Here is a 20,438-nt window from a genome sequence, read left to right as displayed (position 1 = left end):
AATATAAAATAGAAATGTAACGTATAAAAAAATACTCAAACAGGCCAAAACCGGTTTGGCTCAGTGGATAGAGCGTCAGCCTGCGGACTGAAAGGTCCAGGGTTCGATTCCGGTCAAGGGCATGTACCTGGGTTGCGGGCACATCCCCAGTGGGAGATGTGCAGGAGGCGGCTGATCGATGTTTCTCTCTCATCGATGTTTCTAGCTCTCTATCTCTCTCCCTTCCTCTCTGTAAAAAATCAATAAAATATATTTAAAAAAAAAATACTCAAACAGAATAAAATGAGGTTTCTTTACAAAATAGTTTCCTACAAAACCTCCATGTGCCAATTCCTAAGAGTCACAGACTCTAACACAGACTACTGAGCATTTATTAAGAGAGTAACAAGAGCACGAAGAGGAGGAGAAAGGGCAGGGCTCATCTCCAGATTCCCGCCCGGCTCCTCATGCTGCCAGGGACAGGGTGTCCGCTTTTCCTGCGTGCTGGAGGCTTTTCAGTCTTAGGGACTGTGGCCAGGCGGCGAGGGAGAGCCTGGGAGGGAACCTGAGAGTTGAAGGGAGAGAAGAGACAGTCAGCATTGTGTACTCTCATCCCCACCCCACTGAGGAAAGGCATCAAGCCTGGAGAGGACCAGCATCTTTCGGCAAAGGGGAGGGGCCGGAACAGAGCCCGCCTCGGGAGTGAGTGGAGTTGGAGGAACGAATGAGTAGGAGCCCTTCCATCCCCCTCCTTCTGCCCTGCTTGTGCTCACCTCTTTCCGGGGGACCTCACCCAAGCGGGAGTCTGTGTTCCTTCTAGGGACAGTATCCCCTCGGCTATCAGACCTGCCATAAAGGGAGCAAGATGGGGAAGCAGTTCCTCCCACTCTCCCCGACACTGAATAGAAGAACTACTCCCCAACTCTGTCTCTTAAGAAGAAAAATAGCCCTGGCTGGTTTGGCTCAGTGGATAGAGCATCGGCCTGCGGACTGAAGGGTCCCAGGTTCCATTCTGACCAAGGGCACATGCCAGGGTTGCGGGCTCGATCCCCCAGTAAGGGGTGTGCAGGAGGCAGCCAATCAATGGTTCTCTCTCGTCATTGATGTTTTTATATCTCTATCCCTCTCCCTTCCTCTCTGAAATCAATAAAAATATATTTTAAAAAAGAATAAAAATAAACAAGATAGACCTGGAATTAAACAGGAGGAGGTATAAGTGGAATCAAATACTGAGTTATACTAGGAAATCACAGCCGAGGCTTCGGAATTAAGAGCCGCAGGGTAAAGAAGACAAAACTAAGGTAGAAAGACATTGTGAAGAGACTTTTTAGAAGCAAAGAAAAAAACAAACTAGAAAGGAAGAGACAGAAGAAAGGTGGGGAGCAGTGAGAGACGGGAAGAAACGACGTGTTGTTGCACATCTCACCCGCACTTTCCTCCCCAGAAAAGAGTACTCAATGGACAACATGCACACCCCTCTCTTCCCTGCCTGACCCATTTGCCTGCCCACAGTCCAGATTCTACCCCTAATCCTTCCTCCCTTCCCTCCCTTCCCTCCCAGCCTGGTACCCGCTCTGTTCCAGCCTCTTCAGGTAGAGCAGCAGGTCCTCAGCAGGGAGTGCCCCCCAGCCCCGAGCCTGGTACAGTCGTAACATCTCCATCAGCTGCCTCGAGGACACGAGCCCATCTCCACCTAGAGACACATCAGTCATGGCTGTCATCCTAGCCCTCTTCCCCCAGGCCTCATCCCATCTCCTAGGAACCCAGAGGGCCTCTGTTCCAAGTACTGCTCCACACCCAATCCCTTCCCTTTTTATCTCCCAGTAAACCATGACCTGCTTACCTCTCTCTGGGGAGCCACTGCTGGGACCACTGCTCTGTAAATGGGTTGAGGGAAGCTCATGGACCCGGAAAAGATTAGACGCCATGGCTAAGGGTACTTTAGTTTTATGGACAGGGGGTGGGAGGCGTGGCACGTGAGGGGCTTCCTCCCAAGATGGGACAGTCGGGGGAACTAGCAAAAGGAAAGAGATCAAAGAATCAGGAAATGGGCTAAAGAGCCAAGGAGGTCCTGCCCCCTGGCCTTTATTAGGCTCCACCATCTTTGCCACCTCCTCACAGTCCTTCCCACACAACCCACTCCCACTTTTCCAGGCCAGCCCCAACCTCCTTTAGGCTGGCACTCACCAGACTTAGGGGGTAACAGGTCCACAGAGGAGTCCTCATTGTTCTGGGGTACTGTCTCCAGCAGCTGGAGGACAAGAGAGTAAGGTTCCCTCAGGACCAATAAAGAAAGAGACTTAGGTATCTGAGGGAAGCAGAAGCTGGGGAAGTAAGAGCTACAGTTGGTCACCTAAGTTCCAGAAAGGATTTACGAGACAGGAATAAGACAGAGAGTAAGAAGCTGGGACAAAGTATTCATCCAAAAAGGAAGATGAAGCCAGAGGCCTGGACTCCTAGAGTAGAAAAAGGAAATGAGGAAGGAAGAAGAAAAGAAGGTGGGATGAGTGGGCCCTCTCTTACCTGGTGCAAAAAATGCTTGAGGCCCTCCAGCTGAGAAGGGTGTGGCAGCCCTGGCTTCAGGAAGCCATCGCCATCTGACCCAGGGTCTTCCTCAGGGAACGGCCGTTCTGCTCTGTGATCCGGATGGAAGGCTCCAGCTGCAGAGGGGAAAGCCCCAGCTGTAGAGTGAAACATGTATGTGCGCAAGCACATGTGTATGTTGTGGGGCAGGGGTTCCTCCACAACTCAGCTCACCAAATGCCCCCCCAAAAGAGGCCTATTAAATATACGAGGGACATTGCAGCAAGGAGAAGATAACGAAAAGTTAAAGCAGCTGGAGGAAAGGGTGGAAGGGGACTGAGAGATGAATCAGCTGAATGCTAAGAAGTGTAGATGGAAGGGGAAAGCTGTAGTACTCAGACTCTAAATAAATAAATCTATAATCATAAAAGCATAATATGCTAATTAGACCGGACAGCCGAATGACCTTCCCAATGTCCTTCCGGACGACCTTCCGGACGAAGCCGGGGCTGTGAGGGCCAAGCCTCTTGCACGAATTTCACGCATCGGGCCTCTAGTACCACCATAAACTACTTAAAGAACCAAAACTAATATTCAGGGGGAACATCGATGTGAGAAACATCGATTGGCCACCTCCTGCACACACCCCAACTGGGGATCAAACCCACAACTTGGGTATGTGCCCTGACCAGGAATTGAATCTGAGACCTTTTGGTGCACAGGGCAACACTCCAACCAAATGAGCCACACTGGCCAGGGCATCCCTCATTCTTAATTCAACCTGGGTTGTCATGTTTGCACCACACAGAGCACCCCCATCCACCCAAGATGCACACTCCCAAGGTTAGCCAACCTAAGGGACTGTTGCCAACCCATCAGATTGCTTCTCTTTAAACTGGGCCTAAGGAACAGACACCATGGTCTCTGTAAGGTTATCTAGCGTCTTGGCTGGTCAAATCCATGTTCAAGCTAAAGTTACGAGAGCTACAGTCCTGAGCACAGGAAGTGCTGGTCTACCTAGAGAGAGAAGCAGATGTGCAGGGAGAGGCAGTCAAGAGCCCATGCAAGCAAGCCGGAAGGGAGGGGGAGCAGCCGCCTCAGACCCTGATAGCGCTGCTGGGTCCAAACTCCAGTTCTCATTAGGTCCAGCTACATCACATTTCCATGAGCTCTCCCTGCCTTTATTCAAGCCAACTTGAGTAGATTTCTACTCCTTGCAACCTAAGGTCACTCAGACATCTAAATACTCAAGTCCCAGACAGAAAAGCAGCGAGGTAGGAGGGAGCCAATTAGTGCAGGTAAGGGGAACCCAAAGATGCCTGTCCCCAGTTACCTGAAGAGGAAGTGAGATCTGGCTTTGGCTCCAGGGGCTGGAAGGAATGCTGGCTCTGGAAAGGGGGGTCCAGCAGGAGGCTAAGGTCTGGGGAGGAGCTGCAGAGAACAGGTGGAACTCCAGGCAGCTCGTCCCTGGCTTCCCGGCTCTGCTGCAATACAGGCTTTAGGGCCACGGCCGTGGGAGGCACAGTCCAGTTCCTCCTCTCCTTCTCGCGTTCCTGAGGCCCAGGGCTGGAGGGGCAGGCAGTTGGGGCCTGAGCATAAGAGGGAGGCACAAAGAAGGGTCAAAGCCGAGTGCATTTAAAGAGGCAAGACCCTGTACAGATTACAAATTAGTAGAACTTCCTTAAAAGAAGATGATAGTATCTATCAAATTTTAAAATGCTTATTTTTGATCTTACAATTCCATTTCTAGAAGTTTTATAGATATATTTGCACAAAAACATAGATTGACGATATTTATTGCAGCAATTTGTAGCATGTAGCAAAATATAGGCAACAACTTTAAATTCCACCAATAAGTACTTAAATAAAAAATTATACAACAGTGTAAAGAAGGCTACCATTTGTGGGGGGAGCACTCAAGACACCAGTAACAGTGGTTCTTCTGGGGAGAGGAACCGGGAGACTGAGGTGCAGATATGGGATGGAGGTTACTTTCACTGTGTATCTTTTTGATCTGTTTGGATTTTTTTTCTTACCATGTGCATGCTACCACCTAGTCAAAAAAACATTTTAGCTAATAATAAAAATTTCGTAATTAAAAGAAGGAAGCAGGAGATGCCAACATAAGACGGGTCAAGGGTGAGACTCTCAACCCTACTCTAGGGCAGGACTTAGCAATAATTTTGGCCCTTAACATCATAATTCAACTACCATTTGGCAAGACTAATATCATGTGTTCCTCACCACCTCTTGGGTGGAGAGAAGAGAGTTAGGCCCAACGCAGTGAGGCCAGTCTGGTGAGCTATGGCCATGGAAAAAAGATTTCTTTTGACGAGACAGTTATTTCTGGGAAAAGCACACAGATTTAAAAAAGAAAAACAATGCAGGTCCAAGGACCTGAACTTAGGAGTTCCCTTGGGAGGAAGCTAGGTTTCCAAAGAAGGGATCTAGACACAACTCTGAGCGGCTTAGCTTAGGGGTAATGCCTACTGGGGGGTTGGCAGGCAGGGTAGAGGTGCCCAGCAGGTGGTTTGCCTCCTCCCAGTGGGCCTGCAGCATGGCTTGAAGTCGCTCTACCAGCTCGGCCCGCTGTTCCTCCAGCTGCTGGTTCCTACTCTGCAGTTCCCGCACTCGCGCCTGCTCCCGGGCCAGTCTGAAGAAAAGACGGGAGAGCTGACTTGGAATAAGAGGAACCAAAACGGAATGTCAGAGACATTGGAAATCCTGACAGGAGGTGGAACCAACGCAGAAGAGGAAGGTCTATGGAGGGCAGCTCTCACCACTCCCAGGCTGGGCTCTGCGTGCAGGGAAAGGACCAGGCCTGCAAGGGGTATGCCCAGGGCCAGTACCTGAGCTCATAGTCCTGAGCCACCTGCTGCTGCCTTTCCTCTCGTTCTGCCATTTCCACCTTGAACTGAGCCAACTGAGTGGACAATTCCTGCTGGTGCTGCCCACTGAGGTCCTGCAGCTGCTTCCTACGAGGACACGGATGAGACGAGAAAACTGAACGTGGAGACAGAAGCCAGCACGTGTGCCTGTGAGCCAGCCAGCCACAGGCGGCCAGCAGGACAGGGCACAGCGGGCTCAGGAAGAGACGAGGACAAAGCTGGTGCCTTCGGATGGGCTCCCCAGAAGCAGAGGCTGAGATGAGGATTTATAGGAAAATAATTCACTTAAGAAGCATTTTCAAAAAAAAACTGGTAGGAGAGTGGGGAAGAGGGGAAGTGAGACTGGGATGGGAAGGAGGCTCGATCCCACAGGGCAGCTCTGGAGATGGAGTAGGTCACAGCTCATCATTGTCCCATCAGTCACTGGGGAAAGGCTACGCCCTCTGGGAGGAAAGTCATCAAGCACTCTGGCTCTCTGTGCACCTGTAGGCAGCTGTCCCCCAGGTGCGGCAGCCAGCACGTGGGAAACGACAAGGGCTCGGAGAGGATGTGGGCGGGGCACGAACGACACCTGTGTGGCCGAGGAGGGGCAGCATCCAGGAAGGCCCAGTACCTGTGCTGTTCCCTCAGGGAAGCTGCTTGCCGCAGGCTGCTCTCCTGAGCCTGGGCCAGCCGCTCTGTCACCCGCTGCTCTAGCTGCACAGCCAGCTCTGACTCCAGCTGGATCCGCTGGCTCTCATACCGGGCCTGGGAGTGAGGAAGGTGGGGAATAGCTCAATTCTGCTTGGAATTAAGAGAGGACCGATGATAGGATGTAGACAAAAACCCATGTGCCAACATGTCTCCTCACATGCCCAAGGGGACATGTCAAGAACTTTGCCACAGGAGTGGAAGAGGTTCCCTTTCCTTTTAGACCTTTCCTTCTCAACCTTCTGGCCCTTTAAATACAGTTCCTCATGTTGTGACCCAACCATAACATGATTTTCGTTGGTACTGCATAACTGTAATGTTGCTACTGTTATGAATCGTCATGTAAATATCTGATATGCAGGATGGTCTTAGGCGACACCTGTGAAAGGGTCGTTCGACCGCCAAAGGGGTCGCGACTCATAGGCTGAGAACCGCTGTTTTAGAGCATGAAGTACTCACCCTTATGTGTACACAAAGCTGAAAATGACTCTGAATAAAAGAAACGTATTTTTTTCAACCAAAATAAATGTTACGTAATCAAATTTGTCATGTGTCAGAGGTAACAGTACCTGACAGTCAATAAATGTCAGTGTCCCTTCTTCCTAAAGCAGAACCAGGCTATATCACTCTCTCCATTTTCTCATATTTCTTTTTCAACTCACTGAAATGATTTCTACTTATAGTATACGTCATGAAAGAATTTAATGTTTAAGTCCAACAGTGGTGCTTTCTCAGTCTTATGTGGTCTTGCTGCAACATCTGCCACCTACACCAACCCTTCCCTCTAAAACCATGTTCCCTTGGCGCCCATGATGCCGCCTGCCACCATCTCCGTGTTTTCATTCTATCTGACTGCTCCTCGGACTCAGCTGATTGCTCTTCTTCCTTCTGTCCATAAAGGTTCAATGCTTCCTTCAGTCCTGTCCTCAGCCTTCTTTTGACCTCGCACTAACACTCCGGCCACTGATGCTTCTGCATGTGTATAATCAATGTTTGGCCTTTAGGCCATGCTTTTTTGCTGCCATTTATACTTTGAACACTTTTTCAATCTCTCTCTCTTTAGCCTAGACCCGTGGTCGGCAAGCCACGGCTCACGAGCCACAGGCGGCTCTTTGGCCCCTTGAGTGTGGCTCTTCCACAAAATACCACGTGCGGACGTGCACGTACAGTGCGACTGAAACTTCGTGGCCCATGTGCAGAAGTTGGTATTTTGTGGAAGAGCCGGTATTTTGTGGAAGAGCCACACTCAAGGGGCCAAAGAGCCGCATGTGGCTCACGAGCTGCAGTGTGCTGACCACGGGCCTAGACCTTTCTTCCAGGCTTTAAGAATGACTATTGAGCCCAGCCAGCATGGCTCGGTGGTTGAGCATCGACCTATGAACCAGGAAGTCATGGTTCGATTCCCGGTCAGGGCACATGCCTGGGTTGCGGGCTCAATCCCCAGTGGGGGACAGCCAATCAATGATTCTCTGTCATCATTGATGTTTCTATCTCTCTCTCCCTCTCTCTTCCACTCTGAAATCAATAAAAATAGATTAAAAAAAAAAAAAAGAACAACTATTGAATAACTATTTGGATACACCTCAAACACAATACATCCAAAATGAGCTCATTTGGTTTTTTACCCTCAAACCTTCTGTCCCTATTATATTTCTTGCCCTAATTAATGACACCGATCTCCACTGAAACACGAAAGCTATCTGAAACCTGGAGTTATCCTTTTTTTTTTTATTTTATTTTATTTTTTTTATTTTTTTTTTTTTAAAAAATATATTTTATTGATTTTTTACAGAGAGGAAGGGAGAGAGATAGAGAGTTAGAAACATCGATGAGAGAGAAACATCGATCAGCTGCCTCCTGCACATCTCCTACTGGGGATGTGCCCGCAACCCAGGTACATGCCCTTGACCGGAATCGAACCTGGGACCTTTCAGTCCGCAGGCCGACGCTCTATCCACTGAGCCAAACCGGTTCCGGCAACCTGGAGTTATCCTTGACTTCTCCTATTTCTTTACCCCTTCCAACTGATCGTTCCATTCTATTTCCTTAACATCTAATTTACCCCTCCACTCACCACTACGTTAATTCAATATCATTTCAAGTCTAATTGACCTCATTGCCTCTACCATACCCTCTCCCCTCTCCCATTCTGGCCCCAATAGATCCTCCCCTTCGTGGCTGGTAAGTATCCAAAAATACAAAAATGTGCAATTTATTCCCTTGTTTGAAACCCTTCAAATGCCCCAACTGGCTAAGAAAGTTCTAGCTACTTAACATGACTTACAAGGAAGGCCCTTATGATTTCCCACCACCCATCTACCTCACTGCTCCCAAATACGTCCCAATCATACCAAACTCTTGCACTAACCTAAATTGTTTAAAAAATGTTTTAAATTGTGGTAAGAAAAACATAATATGAAATGTACCCTCTTAATCCATTTTAAGTGTACATTTGAGTAGTGTTAACTATATTGCTGTGTAGATTTCTAGAACTTTTTCATCTTGTAAAACTGAAACTCTATATCCACTAAATGATGACCTCAATCCTGGCAACCAGCATTCTTCTTTCTGTTTCTATGATTTTGACTCTAGATATCTTGTTACCTAATTTCTTTTTTTTTTAATATATATTTTATTGATTTTTTTACAGAGAGGAAGGGAGAGGGATAGAGAGTCAGAAACGTCGATGAGAGAGAAACATCGACCAGCTGCCTCCTGCACACCCCACACTAGGGATGTGCCCGCAACCAAGGTACATGCCCTTGACCGGAATCGAACCTGGGACCTTTCAGTCCGCAGGCCGACGCTCTGTCCACTGAGCCACACCGGTTGCGGCTGCCTACTTTCTTTAATGAAAAAAACAATTATATATATTCCCTTTAAGCCAGCAATTCCAGGCTCAGGAGTCTGTCCCACGGAAGGGGCACCAAAGGCTATGCAGAATGACGCTCACTGCGGCACTGTTTTTACAGTGAAAATTGGCATCCGTGTAAACTTCTCTTCAAAAGAAGAGTGCTTAGGTAACCTCTGATCCATCTACTCCTTGCACTATTATACAACCCTTAGAAAGAGTGATATACATCTGCATGCACTGACATGGAAAGGTGTCTACAATCTGAGGTTAAAAATCTAACAAGCTGCAGCAAATACATAGCATGCTCACATATTTTTAATGCACCAGCCCATAAATGAGAAGGCTCTGGCAGGAGGCACGCCAAATGGTGTGCTAAGAGGAAGCAATCAATGCTTTTTACTTTAGTACTAGAGGCCCGAGATGCATGGAATTCGTGCAAGATTAGGCCTTCCTTCTCCTGGCTGCTGGCACCAGCTTCCCTCTGGCACCTGGGACCTGGGCTTCCCTAGTAGCCCCGGCTTCATCCAGAAGGACGTCTGGTCTAATTAGCATATTATGCTTTTATTATTATAGATATTTGAACCAGTGGTACAGATAACTTTTATTGTATTTAAAAAACAATTTTTAAAGTTCTCTGAGAATTCTACTTTGAGCCATACATGTAGAATTGATGCTTCTTTTTTTGTCTTTGATATTTATCTCTGATAATTAAACTTTGATAATTTAGGTATGCATGTGATTATTTCTAAAGTAACCCATATACAAGCAAACAAACAAACAGAAATTGAGTTTATGACTTTGAAACTAGCTGAGGAAGAAAAATGTCAATGAGTAAAATGAGCAAAAAGTAATGAATCTAAAAGATACAAGAAAGGAGAGAAGCCAAAACCGGTTTGGCTCAGTGGATAGAGCGTCGGCCTGCGGACTGAAAGGTCCCGGGTTCGATTCCGGTCAAGGGCATGTATCTGGGTTGCGGGCACATCCCCAGTGGGAGATGTGCGGGAGGCAGCTGATCGATGTTTCTCTCTCATCGATGTTTCTAACTCTCTATCTCTCTCCCTTCCTCTCTGTAAAAAATCAATAAAATATATTAAAAAAAAAAAAAAAAGAAAAGAGAGAAAAATAAACACTGAATAGGCAAGACAAAATAAGATATAAAGTAAAGCACAGATCCAACTATGAATAAATAGATTAAATGCTAATGAACCTCATGCTCTGACTAAAATACAAATATATAAAAGTTGAAAGTAAAAAGATTAGAAAAACATTTGCCAGGAAAATTCTATTTTTAAAAGAAAGGTTGGCAGAGCTCGATTAATATTAAGCAAAAATACACCCTAAGGCAAAAGCATTATAAAAGATAGTCACCTCGTAAGGATAAAACATCCAATTACCAGAAAATGATATAACAATTTAAAAATTTATATGCATCTAATAACATAGCCACAAAATGTATAAAGCAAAATTGACAGACTGCAGGAAAAATAGACAAATCCACACTAAGGAGATTTAACAGAAAAAAATCTATATGGTTATAATGGTCTCAACAGTTAACAAACTAGACACACATTCAAAACTGCACCCAAACACTATACATGTTCTCAAACACACATGAAACATTTAGAAAAGCTGACCATAGATTAAGAGATAAAATAAATCTTAAATAATTTAAATTATAAAAAAAGGATATTCTCCCATGAAGTCCAAAAGAAACTCTCAAATAATATGAGGTGGGAAAGGGAGAAAGAAGAAGAGGGTGGGAAGAGAAGAGAGGTTGAGAAAAGAAAAGAGAGAGAGAGGGCGTGTGCAAGCCTAACCAAGTTAGCAAGCATGGCTCAGCATTTAAGCGTTGACCCATGAACCAGGAGGTCACGGTTTAATTCCCGGTCAGAGCATATGCCTGGGTTGTGGGCTTGATCCCCAGTGCAGGAGGCAGCCAATCCATGATTCTCTCTCATCATTGATGTTTCTATCTCTCCCTCTCCCTTCCTCCCTCTGAAATCAATAAAAAAATTTTTTAAAAAGACTGTAGCAATTAGTCTTAAAAAAAAAAAATTGAATGTCAACTGTAATTGAAAAAAAGGTAGTTATCATCATAAATAAACTAAATAGGGAATTTTGTATATGCCTATGATTAATAAAACAAAACAAAAAGCCATGATCCACCTATATATTTTCTTTTTTTAAAATATATTTTATTGATTTTTTACAGAGAGGAAGGGATAGGGATAGAGAGTTAGAAACATCGATGAGAGAGAAACATCGATCAGCTGCCTCCTGCACATCCCCTACTGGGGATGTGCCCACAACCAAGGTATATGCCCTTGACCGGAATCGAACCTGGGACCCTTCAGTCAGCAGGCTGATGCTCTATCCACTGAGCCAAACGGGTTAGGGCCACCTATATATTTTCTATAAGAGACTCACTTTAGATACAAAGATGCAAATAGGTTGTAAGTAAAAAGACAGTTCATGCCAATAGTAACCAAAAGAGAGCTCAGGAGCTATATTATTGTGAGAGAAAATAAATTTTAAGTCAAAAAAGTTATATCAAGAAGATATTAGCACCCTGGCCAGTGTGGCTCAGCTGGTTGAGCATCAACCCATGCACTGAAAGTTGCCAGTTTGATTCTTGGTCAGGGCACATGCCCAGGTTGCAGGTTCAATCCCTTGTCGGGGTGTGTATGGGAGGTGACTGATCGATGTTTCTCACATTGATGTTTCTCTCTCTCCCCCCTCCTCTCTAAAATAAATAAAAACATGAAAAAATGTAGAACAATTATAAACATTTATGCACCTAAGAGTGCCCCCAAATACATTAATAATTGACAGTAATAAAGAGAGAAATAGACAGTTCTACAATAATAGTTGGAGACTTCAATACCCCACTTTCAGTAATAGTAGAACAATAAGGAAATAGAGGGCTTGAACACTAAAGCCAGGCACTATTCTGGAATTCTACAATAAATAGACAAAAATCCTTGCTTTCATGGATCTTACAGAAAACAAACAAGATTTTAAAAGGTATGCTACGTAGTATATTAGGAGGAAAGTTAAACAGGGAAGGGAAATGGATTGTCAGAGGTTGCAGATTTTACTCAGTGTGGTTGGGGAAGACCTCACTAAGAAAATGACATTTGAGTAGTTCTTACCCTCAATTATCGTTTACCATACTACTTCACAAATGTGTGCACTGGACAAATTCCCACCTGGCTGGAGAGCTCCTTGTTGGCAAGGGCTGATCCCGGCTCCTAGCACAGAGCTTACACGGAGGGGCTATTCAACAGGCTTACTGAATACACAAGTACACACATACATCTAGCACCAATTCAGGAGTGAGAGCAGCTTATAAATTGCTACTTATAAGTTGTTTACTAACATCTATACCGTTGGTCTCCATGATAAATTAGTTTCCATGTGGTCAGTCCTCCAACTCAATGAGACGGTGAAAGAAGTGTGCTTGTTCAAACACTGGTCTAACTAACCCAGAAATTGAATATCTTCTTAAGTCAACCACTAATAAGAGAAAGAAGTCTCTGAGATGGACTTGCTCTCAGAAACGTATTAATTTTCCCTTAACACACATTTTACACATAAAAACAAAGGCCCATAAAAGTCTAATTAGAAACGTGAGTGTTTGCCATGACTCTGAAGGGTCACGCTGCTTCAGAGTTCCTTCCACTGACCTGCACCAAGCTCATTTCCAGCTGCAGGGCGTCTCTCTCTCTCCGGGCTGTATCCAGCTCTCCTTCTACCCGTCGCGTCTCGGCCTGCATCAGTGCCAGCTGCTGCTGGGCCTCCCGGGCGGCCTGGGCTTCCCTCTGCATGTTCCCCTGAGAAAGGGAAATCACACTTAAGTACACACCGAATTTCCTGTCTCCTGGTTACCTCTATTCCCCAATTCATCCCCCCCTCCCCCCGAAAACCCAAGCTTCCTTTCCCTCCCTTCACATTTGATCTAGTTTCTAATCTCTGTTTAACCTTACTCTTTGGTTTTCGTGTATTTGATGCCCAAGCCCTTCTAGCTGGCCCTACAATCTCCACCTTGTCTCCCACATATAGTTCTTCACTCTCCATCCCAGCCCCGTATACCCCACATTCTGACATCCCATCTTATTCAATTATCTTGCCCTTCATCTGATCCCATTGCCCAACTGCTGCTTTTACCTTTTCCCTTTCCAGCTGAGCCTGGCTCTCCTCCTGCAGGGCCTGGTAGCGCTCCTTCAGCTGGCGCTCTTGCTGGGCCCAGGTCTGCCGTTCTTCTTCTAGGGCAACTTGCAGTGTCTCCAACTGTCGGTGCTCACTGATTTGCCCAGCACGAGCCTCATCCCGTTCTTCCTGCAGGGCCCGGCACTGCTGCTGTTCTAGCTCCAGGCTCAAGGTCAGAGCTTGCCTTTCCTCTTCCTATAGTCCCAGGATAAAACCAAGATCCTCAGCATGCCCTCAAGAGACCAGCAATCTGCCCCTCCACCCCCATACAATGTGCCTGCTGAGAATTATGTCCATTAAAAATACAAAAGCTGACAAGCCTACAGGATTATAATATGATTAGGGCTTTTGTTCCAGAAATAGGTAAGTCTGGGTTCAAATCTCAGTTTGAATCCCAGCTCTGTCATTTACTATGTGTGAAATGGGCAGGCATAATATTAGGGTCTAACTTGTGAAGATTAAAGTAAAAAGTGTATGTAGCCCTGGTCGGTGTGGCTTAGTTGGTTGGGCATCACCCCATGCACCAAAAGATGCCGGTTCGATTCCTGGTCAGGGCACATGCCCGGGTTGCAGGGTCAGTCCCTGGTAGGGGGAGTGCAGGAGGCAGCTGATCGATGTATCGCTCTCACATCGATATTTCTCTCTCTCTCCCTCTTCCTCGCTCTCAAAAAATCAATTAGAAAATCCTTTGGAAAAAAAAAGTATATGTAAAGCATTTAGCACTTAGTAAGTTTTCAATATATAAAAGCTATCACCATCATAAAAAATTCCACAAAGACTAAAAACCCCAGCCTACTATCATGTACTAGCCAACCAGCAACCTTCATAACACGGTTGGATGTAGCCTGTTAAGATTTTAAGTACCAGCATGCATGTAGCAAGCATGTGTCATGCATGCAACAAGTTCCAAAGCTGGCTACTAATTCATATGGGTAATCACCTTATCATTTCAGCAATAAGAAACATGAATGAGTATCATCCCTTCTTTGGCTATGCCCTAGACTAGAATTCCCAAACCTGGCTGAACAAAATCACCTAGGAAATTTCTGAAAATATTTAGGTTCCTAACCACCATTTATCTACTGAGTCAAAACCTCTGGGGATGGGTCCCAGAAATCCGTATTTTAAAATAATCCCCTAGATCAGCGGTTCTCAACCTGTGGGTCGCGACCCCTTTAGGGGTCGAATGACCCTTTCACAGGGGTTGCCTAAGACCATTGGAAAACACATATATAATTACATATTGTTTTTGTGATTAATCCCTATGCTTTAATTATGTTCAATTTGTAACAATGAAAATACATCCTACATATCAGATATTTACATGACGATTCATAACAGTAGCAAAATTACAGTTATGAAGTAGCAACGAAAATAATGTTATGGTTGGGGGTCACCACAACATGAGGAGCTGTATTAAAGGGTCGCGGTGTTAGGAAGGTTGAGAACCACTGCCCTAGATGTATGTGGTGAGGATTAATTTGTAGTCTTTCAAACTTACTTGGTGGCAGAGCCCTTTTTGGAGAGTATCTAGCGGAACTAGTGTTCTAAGGAACACACTTTGAGAAATATTGCCCTGATGTAACTAAAGTTTTGAATTCCCACATCCACCAATTGCCCATAGCCTTCTAGAAGTAATTAACATAACAGCCTCTATTGGAATTAACCAAGCCCAGCATTCTTACCAGCATCTCTCTTTCCCGTTGCTGTATTCTGGCACCTTCCTGCTCGCGATTCAGGGCCTCCAGGGCCTCAGAAAGACTTTGTTCCAGGCGGGTTACTGTCTTTTGGGAAGAGAGGTACATAGGACAGAGGAACTGAGGGGAATCTCTATATGTTATACTTCAATAAGCATTAACAATGTAAACTTTAAAACTAAGAGTTAACGAAATGACTTGAGAGCCAAAAAGACTGCAAGGTGTACGGAAAGCTGGGAAGATATCAGTGATGCAAGTTGAACAACAGAAACAGTGACAGGAGCAGAAATAGGAGAGAACTGTCAGGCCAGTTACTGCAAGATTGAGGTCAATCTGTAAGGACCTAATCCCAGAGCTATTTCTACTCCCCTTATGCTAGCAATCAGTGACCTGGGTTCTAATTCCATGTAAAACACATTGCCCACCTCCTGCTGCTTGCTTCTAGTGAGTTCAGCTGCCTGGCGCTCCTCCTGGAGTCCCCGAAGTACCTCTGTGCGTTCGGCTTCATGCTGGTTCCAGCCCTCCACCACACGGGCCAGGGTCTCAGGAAAGGAAAGTCAGATGGAATTTCAAAATAACATTTTTGTCCTCTTTCTGTCCATGGGGGTAAGATCAACAGTCACCTTCTCCCAGGAGTCAGTAACCACCCCTCACCCCTGCTCCTAGCATGACCAAAGAGATGCTGGTTGGCCACCCCTCTTTACTATTCCTTGGTGCTCCCGTGGAGAGACCCAGCACATTCTGCTAGCCTGGCACCTTGTCCAGTTGTTCAATCATGATGTCTTTCTTGCGGTCAGCAGTCACGGCCACAGCTAACTGCTGCTGCAGCTCCAGCACTCGGGCCTGTAGGCTCTGAATATGGCGCTCGCAATGCTGGGAAGAAGGATAAGGAAACTGAGTGCTGCCATCCTCAGTCTGACCAAGCACCACACCTTCCACCTCCTCTAAGGGAAATGGACTGGAGACAGGAAATGGGCTGTGTCCCAAGAACAGAATAGAGTTGGAGGAAAGTCGGGGATTATAGAGCAGGAACCTTAAGGCCCAAGGCCTCCACCACCTTCCTCTGCCATCTCAGAGAGCAGGGGCTTAGCTTCCAGGCTCTCCCCTTCCCTGATCTATGGACCTTTGGGCAGAGGTGCAGCAGCCCACGCTGCAAGGAGTGGCGGTTATTCCTGCCTGAGAAGCTCATTGAACACAATGATTAAACAAAGCAAGGATAAAGGCAAAAGCCTTTCATTCATGCCCAGGCAGTTGAAAATAGAAGACAGAGCCCAGCTGGCGTGGCTTAGTGGTTGAGCATCAATCTATGAGCCAAGAGGTCATGGGTTCGATTCCGAGTGAGGACACATGCCCAGGTTACAGGCTTGATCCCCAGTAGGGGGTATGCAGGAGGCAGCCGATCAATAACTCTCTCATCATTGATGTTTCTATCTCTCTCTCCCTCTCCCTTCCTCTCTGAAATCAATAAAAATATATTAAAAAAAAAATAAAATAGAAGACAGAGTTCCAAAAATGACAACATAATAGATGATTTTGATTTTTCTTCTGCCTTGTGTCTCTTTCTTCCACTTCAGACAGGCTAAGGTGCAGAGAGATAAAGCTCATTACATCAGCAGCTATGAAGCCTCTGTACAAGGCAACAGAGTTCACAGTGTATTCACCACATGCTTATGGAGTGTTTCTATGTGTTGGGTATATTCTAAACCTTAGGAAGACAGTGCTGAACAAGGAGCTTCGTTTTCAGAAGGGCAAAACAAGCAAGATCTATCAGACTGTGATAAGCTACATGAAGGGACTGAGAGCAATGACTACCTGGAGGAGAGGTGTGCCGTTTTAGACAGGATGGTGAAAGAAGGTCTCCTTGAAGAGCCACCTGAGCAAAGTCCCAGCTTGTGGGCCCTTAAGCCTCTGCCTTTTTAGCATCAGCCCTTTTCTAATCTTTGCTGCTTTCAAAAGGAAGCTTTGATATCTCACCTTCCGGCGTGTATGCTCTGAATCCAGTGCATCTCTCAGGCCCTGGAAATCCGGGGGGTTGAGTGGGGGTCCCGACCGAAGGCTGGTGTAACGGGGAAACAACTCCTCCAGGGCTGGGGCTGAGCTAGATGGAGATAAGTCTTGCAGGGGCCGGGTGCTGAGCAAACCAGGTAGAAATATTAAGATTGGGAAAACTTTTGAGACCCATTAGTCCAACCGTGACATCTTACAAATAAGGAAACTAAAATTCAGAAAGGGCAAGAGACTCGGTTGAAGTCTTTAAGTTAGGTAGTGATCCTATATAACAAAAAGCTGATATGCAAATTGTCCCCTGGACCAGTTCGACCAGGGGGGTGGGGCCGGCCGGCGAACTGCTCTAGGCCCCTCCCCTAGCCAGCCTGATTACCGCGATCAGGGTTAGCAGGACCCCATCCATGCACGAATTCATGCACCGGGCCTCTAGTAGAACCATAGTAGCACATAGGTTCTGTGATTCACTCTATAGTGCTCCTTCCTCTATGCCACACTTCCTGTGGTAAAAGTCTCAGCAGAAGCAAGCTAACTCTCCTGGGAGAGGGAGGACTAGAGGTGGGGAGAAGGCCAGGTACTAGTCAGCAGATGCCCATGTTCTTGAAGGAGTAAAGGGAGTAGAAGATAGGAGAGAACGGATAAAACCAAAAGCTAAGTGACAAGTGTCTTAGGTTTTAAGAGGTACAAGGGCAGTAAAGGAATAGAACACTCGGCTTTCCAAGAAAGCAAGCTAGAAGAATCCCAAGGAGAACTCACTTAAGCAAGGTGGCTGTGCTTTCACTGTCAAAGGAGTCTTCTTCCCGTCTCTCTGAACCAGCACCTGGAGTAAGGGGATCCCCTGCAGGGAGGCAGAGGGACCCACAGCCAGGGTCAGGTAAGGAGAGAACAGGGACCACTTGGAGAAGAGAGCAGAGCACCTTCCTTTCTACTTCACCCACTCCTACAGCCCCTCTGCCAAAGAACGGAGCCTTTCCTCCGGAAATCCTGTCAGAGGTCTAGGTCCTCCCGCAGCCACTTCCTTTCTCTACTTTCTCCCATCCCGTAAATCCAGGTTCTCCTTTGTGGGGAAGGGATTTACTCACGATAGGCTGTATCACGTGAGTTTTGGAGCATGCTCTGGAGTTGGCCCCGAACACTTTCCATCTCAAAGATATGCTTGGAACCATCCTAGAAAAAAGTAACACAGAAACCAGAAGCAACTTGAATAATCTATATTCAACTACTGCCAGGGTAGATGGCATCCAGTACCCCCTAAAGCCCAATACCTTTTGCTCCAGCACCTAGAAAAGCAAGAACAAGAGAACGTGACCCAATAAGGGTCAGACACTCAAATGTGTACAGAAGCCAGACAGGTTGTGTGAATAAGTTGATCTGGCACGTTAAATTAAATGTGGAGAGGATTCTTACCAACTAGAGAGCAAATACCCCGCCTAAAGACTGTGTAGCCCATGGCTATCAGCTTTTCGAACTCTGGAAGGCCTACCAGTCTGCAAATTGTTGTGAGACCTTTTCTATGCAACACTAATATCTTCTCTGTAACATGTTTACTAAACTACTAGAGGCCCGGTGCATGAAATTCATGCACAGGTGTGTGTGTGTGGGGGGGGGGGGGGTCCCTCAGCCTGGCCTGCATCCTCTCCAATCTGGGACCCTCAGGGGATGTCTGACTGCTGGTTTAGGGATCGGGCCTAATCCGGCAGTCGGACATCCCTCTCGCAATCCAGGACCGCTCACCTGTCTGCCTGATCGCCCCTAACCACCTCTACCTGCTGGCCTGATCGCCCCCTAACTGCTCCCCTGCTGGCCTGATCATCCTAACTGCCTCTGCCCCCGCCACTGTGGCTTTGTCCGGAAGGATGTCCAGAAGATGCCTGGTCTAATTAGCATATTACCCTTTTATTAGTATAGATGCTTTTGTTATTTACATACCTAATTTTGAACCATACAATCAAAACAGTTTTGAGCTGGAGGGATCTTAGCATATGTTGGTCTATCCTTAAGTCCCTAGTTACTTTTTAGGATGGAGAAAACTTATCCTCACCCCCAGCCCCCAAATCCCAGTCAAAACACAGCAACCTAGCCCACAGTGCAGGTATCTCTGACAAAGGAAAACACTGGGAAATTTCACGATTTCCCAAATTACAGTGTCCCAGGCCACTCTCCCCCTCATATACATCTGCTTCCGGAAACAAGCATGACTGTGTACTTAAAAGGAATTTGAAATCCAACAAGAGTTCAAATCTCAATAAAGCTTTTTGTTTTTTATCACCCCCAATCCCAAAATCTTAGAGGTCCACCCTCCCCTCCCCCCCCCCGCCCCAGACACACCTCCCTCATCTTTTTCTTCAAGTTGTTCTCCAATCCAATGGACAAACTTCGACTCAGCTCCTGGGCCAAGCCGTCTAAGCCCTCATGAGGCGGGAGGGAGGCGGAGGGTAAATACAGCTGCGCTCGGGCTGTGGCCTCAGCCTGCCGGCTGCGGTGCAGAGAGGCATAGAGCTGGGAGGTCACCTCCGAGGACACTTGGTTCAGCCCAGGGGCTTCTGAGGAGTCACTCAGGAGGTCCTCTGCCCGGAGCGGTGAACTGGGACTGGTAGCTGATGTGGCCATGAGTACGGGGAAGAGAGAACTGGAGACAGCAGAGCTGGGAATTCCAGGTTCTGCTTGAGGAGAGTCCAGTGGGGAACGTGCACAGAAAAGGAAGATTTGGGAGAAAGGAGGAAGGCTCCAAGCCAAGGAACGTTGGTGAATAAGGGTCTGGAGGCTTTCTGGCTAGAGGAAAGGTTCCCACCCGTACCTCCGGTCATGGGAGAGAGCAAGAGCATCTCCTTTCACAGCTCCTGGAAACTGTGGAAAGGGGGGATGCAGCACGGAGTGGGGACAGAAGACCTGTGGGCCAGAAGCACCTCTGCAGTTCATCTAGTGCTGACAGTTACAGGTCAGCTCTGCACAGGCTACGTCTCTGGTCAACTCAGCTCTTAAATCCCCACACCCAGAACGTGCAAACCGAAAAACCCCCAAATCCAATAAGGACCTAACTTCCGTCCAGCTGCCTCACTTGCTGGTCAACTGCCTCAAGTCTCAGAGGCAGGGATGTCAGGCTCCCCGCACCTCTCTGCCCACTGCACCCTCCGCCCACTGCACCCCTCTGCCCACTGCACCCCTCTGCACCTCTCTGCCCACTGCACCCTCCGCCCACTGCACCTCCCCGCCCACTGCACCCCTCCACCCACTGCACCTCTCTGCTCACTGCACCTCTCCGCTCACTGCACCCTCCGCCCACTGCACCCCTCCGCCCACTCCACCTGTCTACCCAGGGTCAACTCTCCTGTACATCCCCTCCAAGCAAGAAAGCCATGGCCGGGCTCCCTAGAATCCCTCCCTTCCTCCTACCCCGAAGGAAACTTTGTGAACTCGGTCACACCCTCAGAACGTCCCTAGAGAGGACGCCGCCCTCAAACCTGGCCCGAGATGCTCCACCCCGGTTCCCCCGTCCCAATTACCCCACACCTCCAGTTCTCAGCCCCCCAATTTGTCAAGGCGAGGACAAGCGACAGCCCCCTCCCCCGAGCCCGGATCCGGGAAGACCGAGAC

At 47.1% G+C, this 20,438-nt stretch overlaps 1 protein-coding gene across 5 annotated transcripts; it reads right to left on the bottom strand.

The window, feature by feature from the left end:
• Positions 1-164: 164 nt before the first annotated feature.
• Positions 165-20,032, bottom strand: CNTROB (centrobin, centriole duplication and spindle assembly protein). 5 transcript variants are annotated; one of them, XM_036341484.1, is made up of 19 exons: positions 19,173-20,032; positions 17,927-18,011; positions 17,601-17,682; positions 16,815-16,938; positions 15,597-15,713; positions 15,266-15,382; positions 14,829-14,927; positions 13,102-13,338; positions 12,621-12,767; positions 6,004-6,137; positions 5,352-5,477; positions 4,993-5,155; positions 3,836-4,091; positions 2,503-2,660; positions 2,167-2,230; positions 1,823-1,993; positions 1,549-1,672; positions 753-825; positions 165-544 (listed from the first exon to the last, which is right to left on the bottom strand). In XM_036341484.1, the coding sequence occupies exons 1-19, from the start codon at positions 19,452-19,454 to the stop codon at positions 419-421; spliced, it is 2,685 nt and encodes an 894-aa protein (XP_036197377.1). In that variant the 5' UTR covers positions 19,455-20,032; the 3' UTR covers positions 165-418. The 5 variants fall into 5 exon arrangements, with proteins under 5 accessions (XP_036197377.1, XP_036197375.1, XP_036197376.1 ...); XM_036341482.1 differs by having other exon boundaries at positions 16,815-16,971; positions 19,173-20,031; XM_036341483.1 differs by having other exon boundaries at positions 2,503-2,639; positions 16,815-16,971; positions 19,173-20,031.
• Between the last annotated feature and the right edge of the window lie 406 nt (positions 20,033-20,438).

Source organism: Myotis myotis, unplaced genomic scaffold (genome assembly GCF_014108235.1).
Source record: "Myotis myotis isolate mMyoMyo1 unplaced genomic scaffold, mMyoMyo1.p scaffold_m19_p_17, whole genome shotgun sequence".
NCBI classification, from domain to species: domain Eukaryota; kingdom Metazoa; phylum Chordata; class Mammalia; order Chiroptera; family Vespertilionidae; genus Myotis; species Myotis myotis.
The sequence above is the reverse complement of the archived record's forward strand: the minus strand, read 5'-3'. Positions and strand labels throughout refer to the sequence as shown.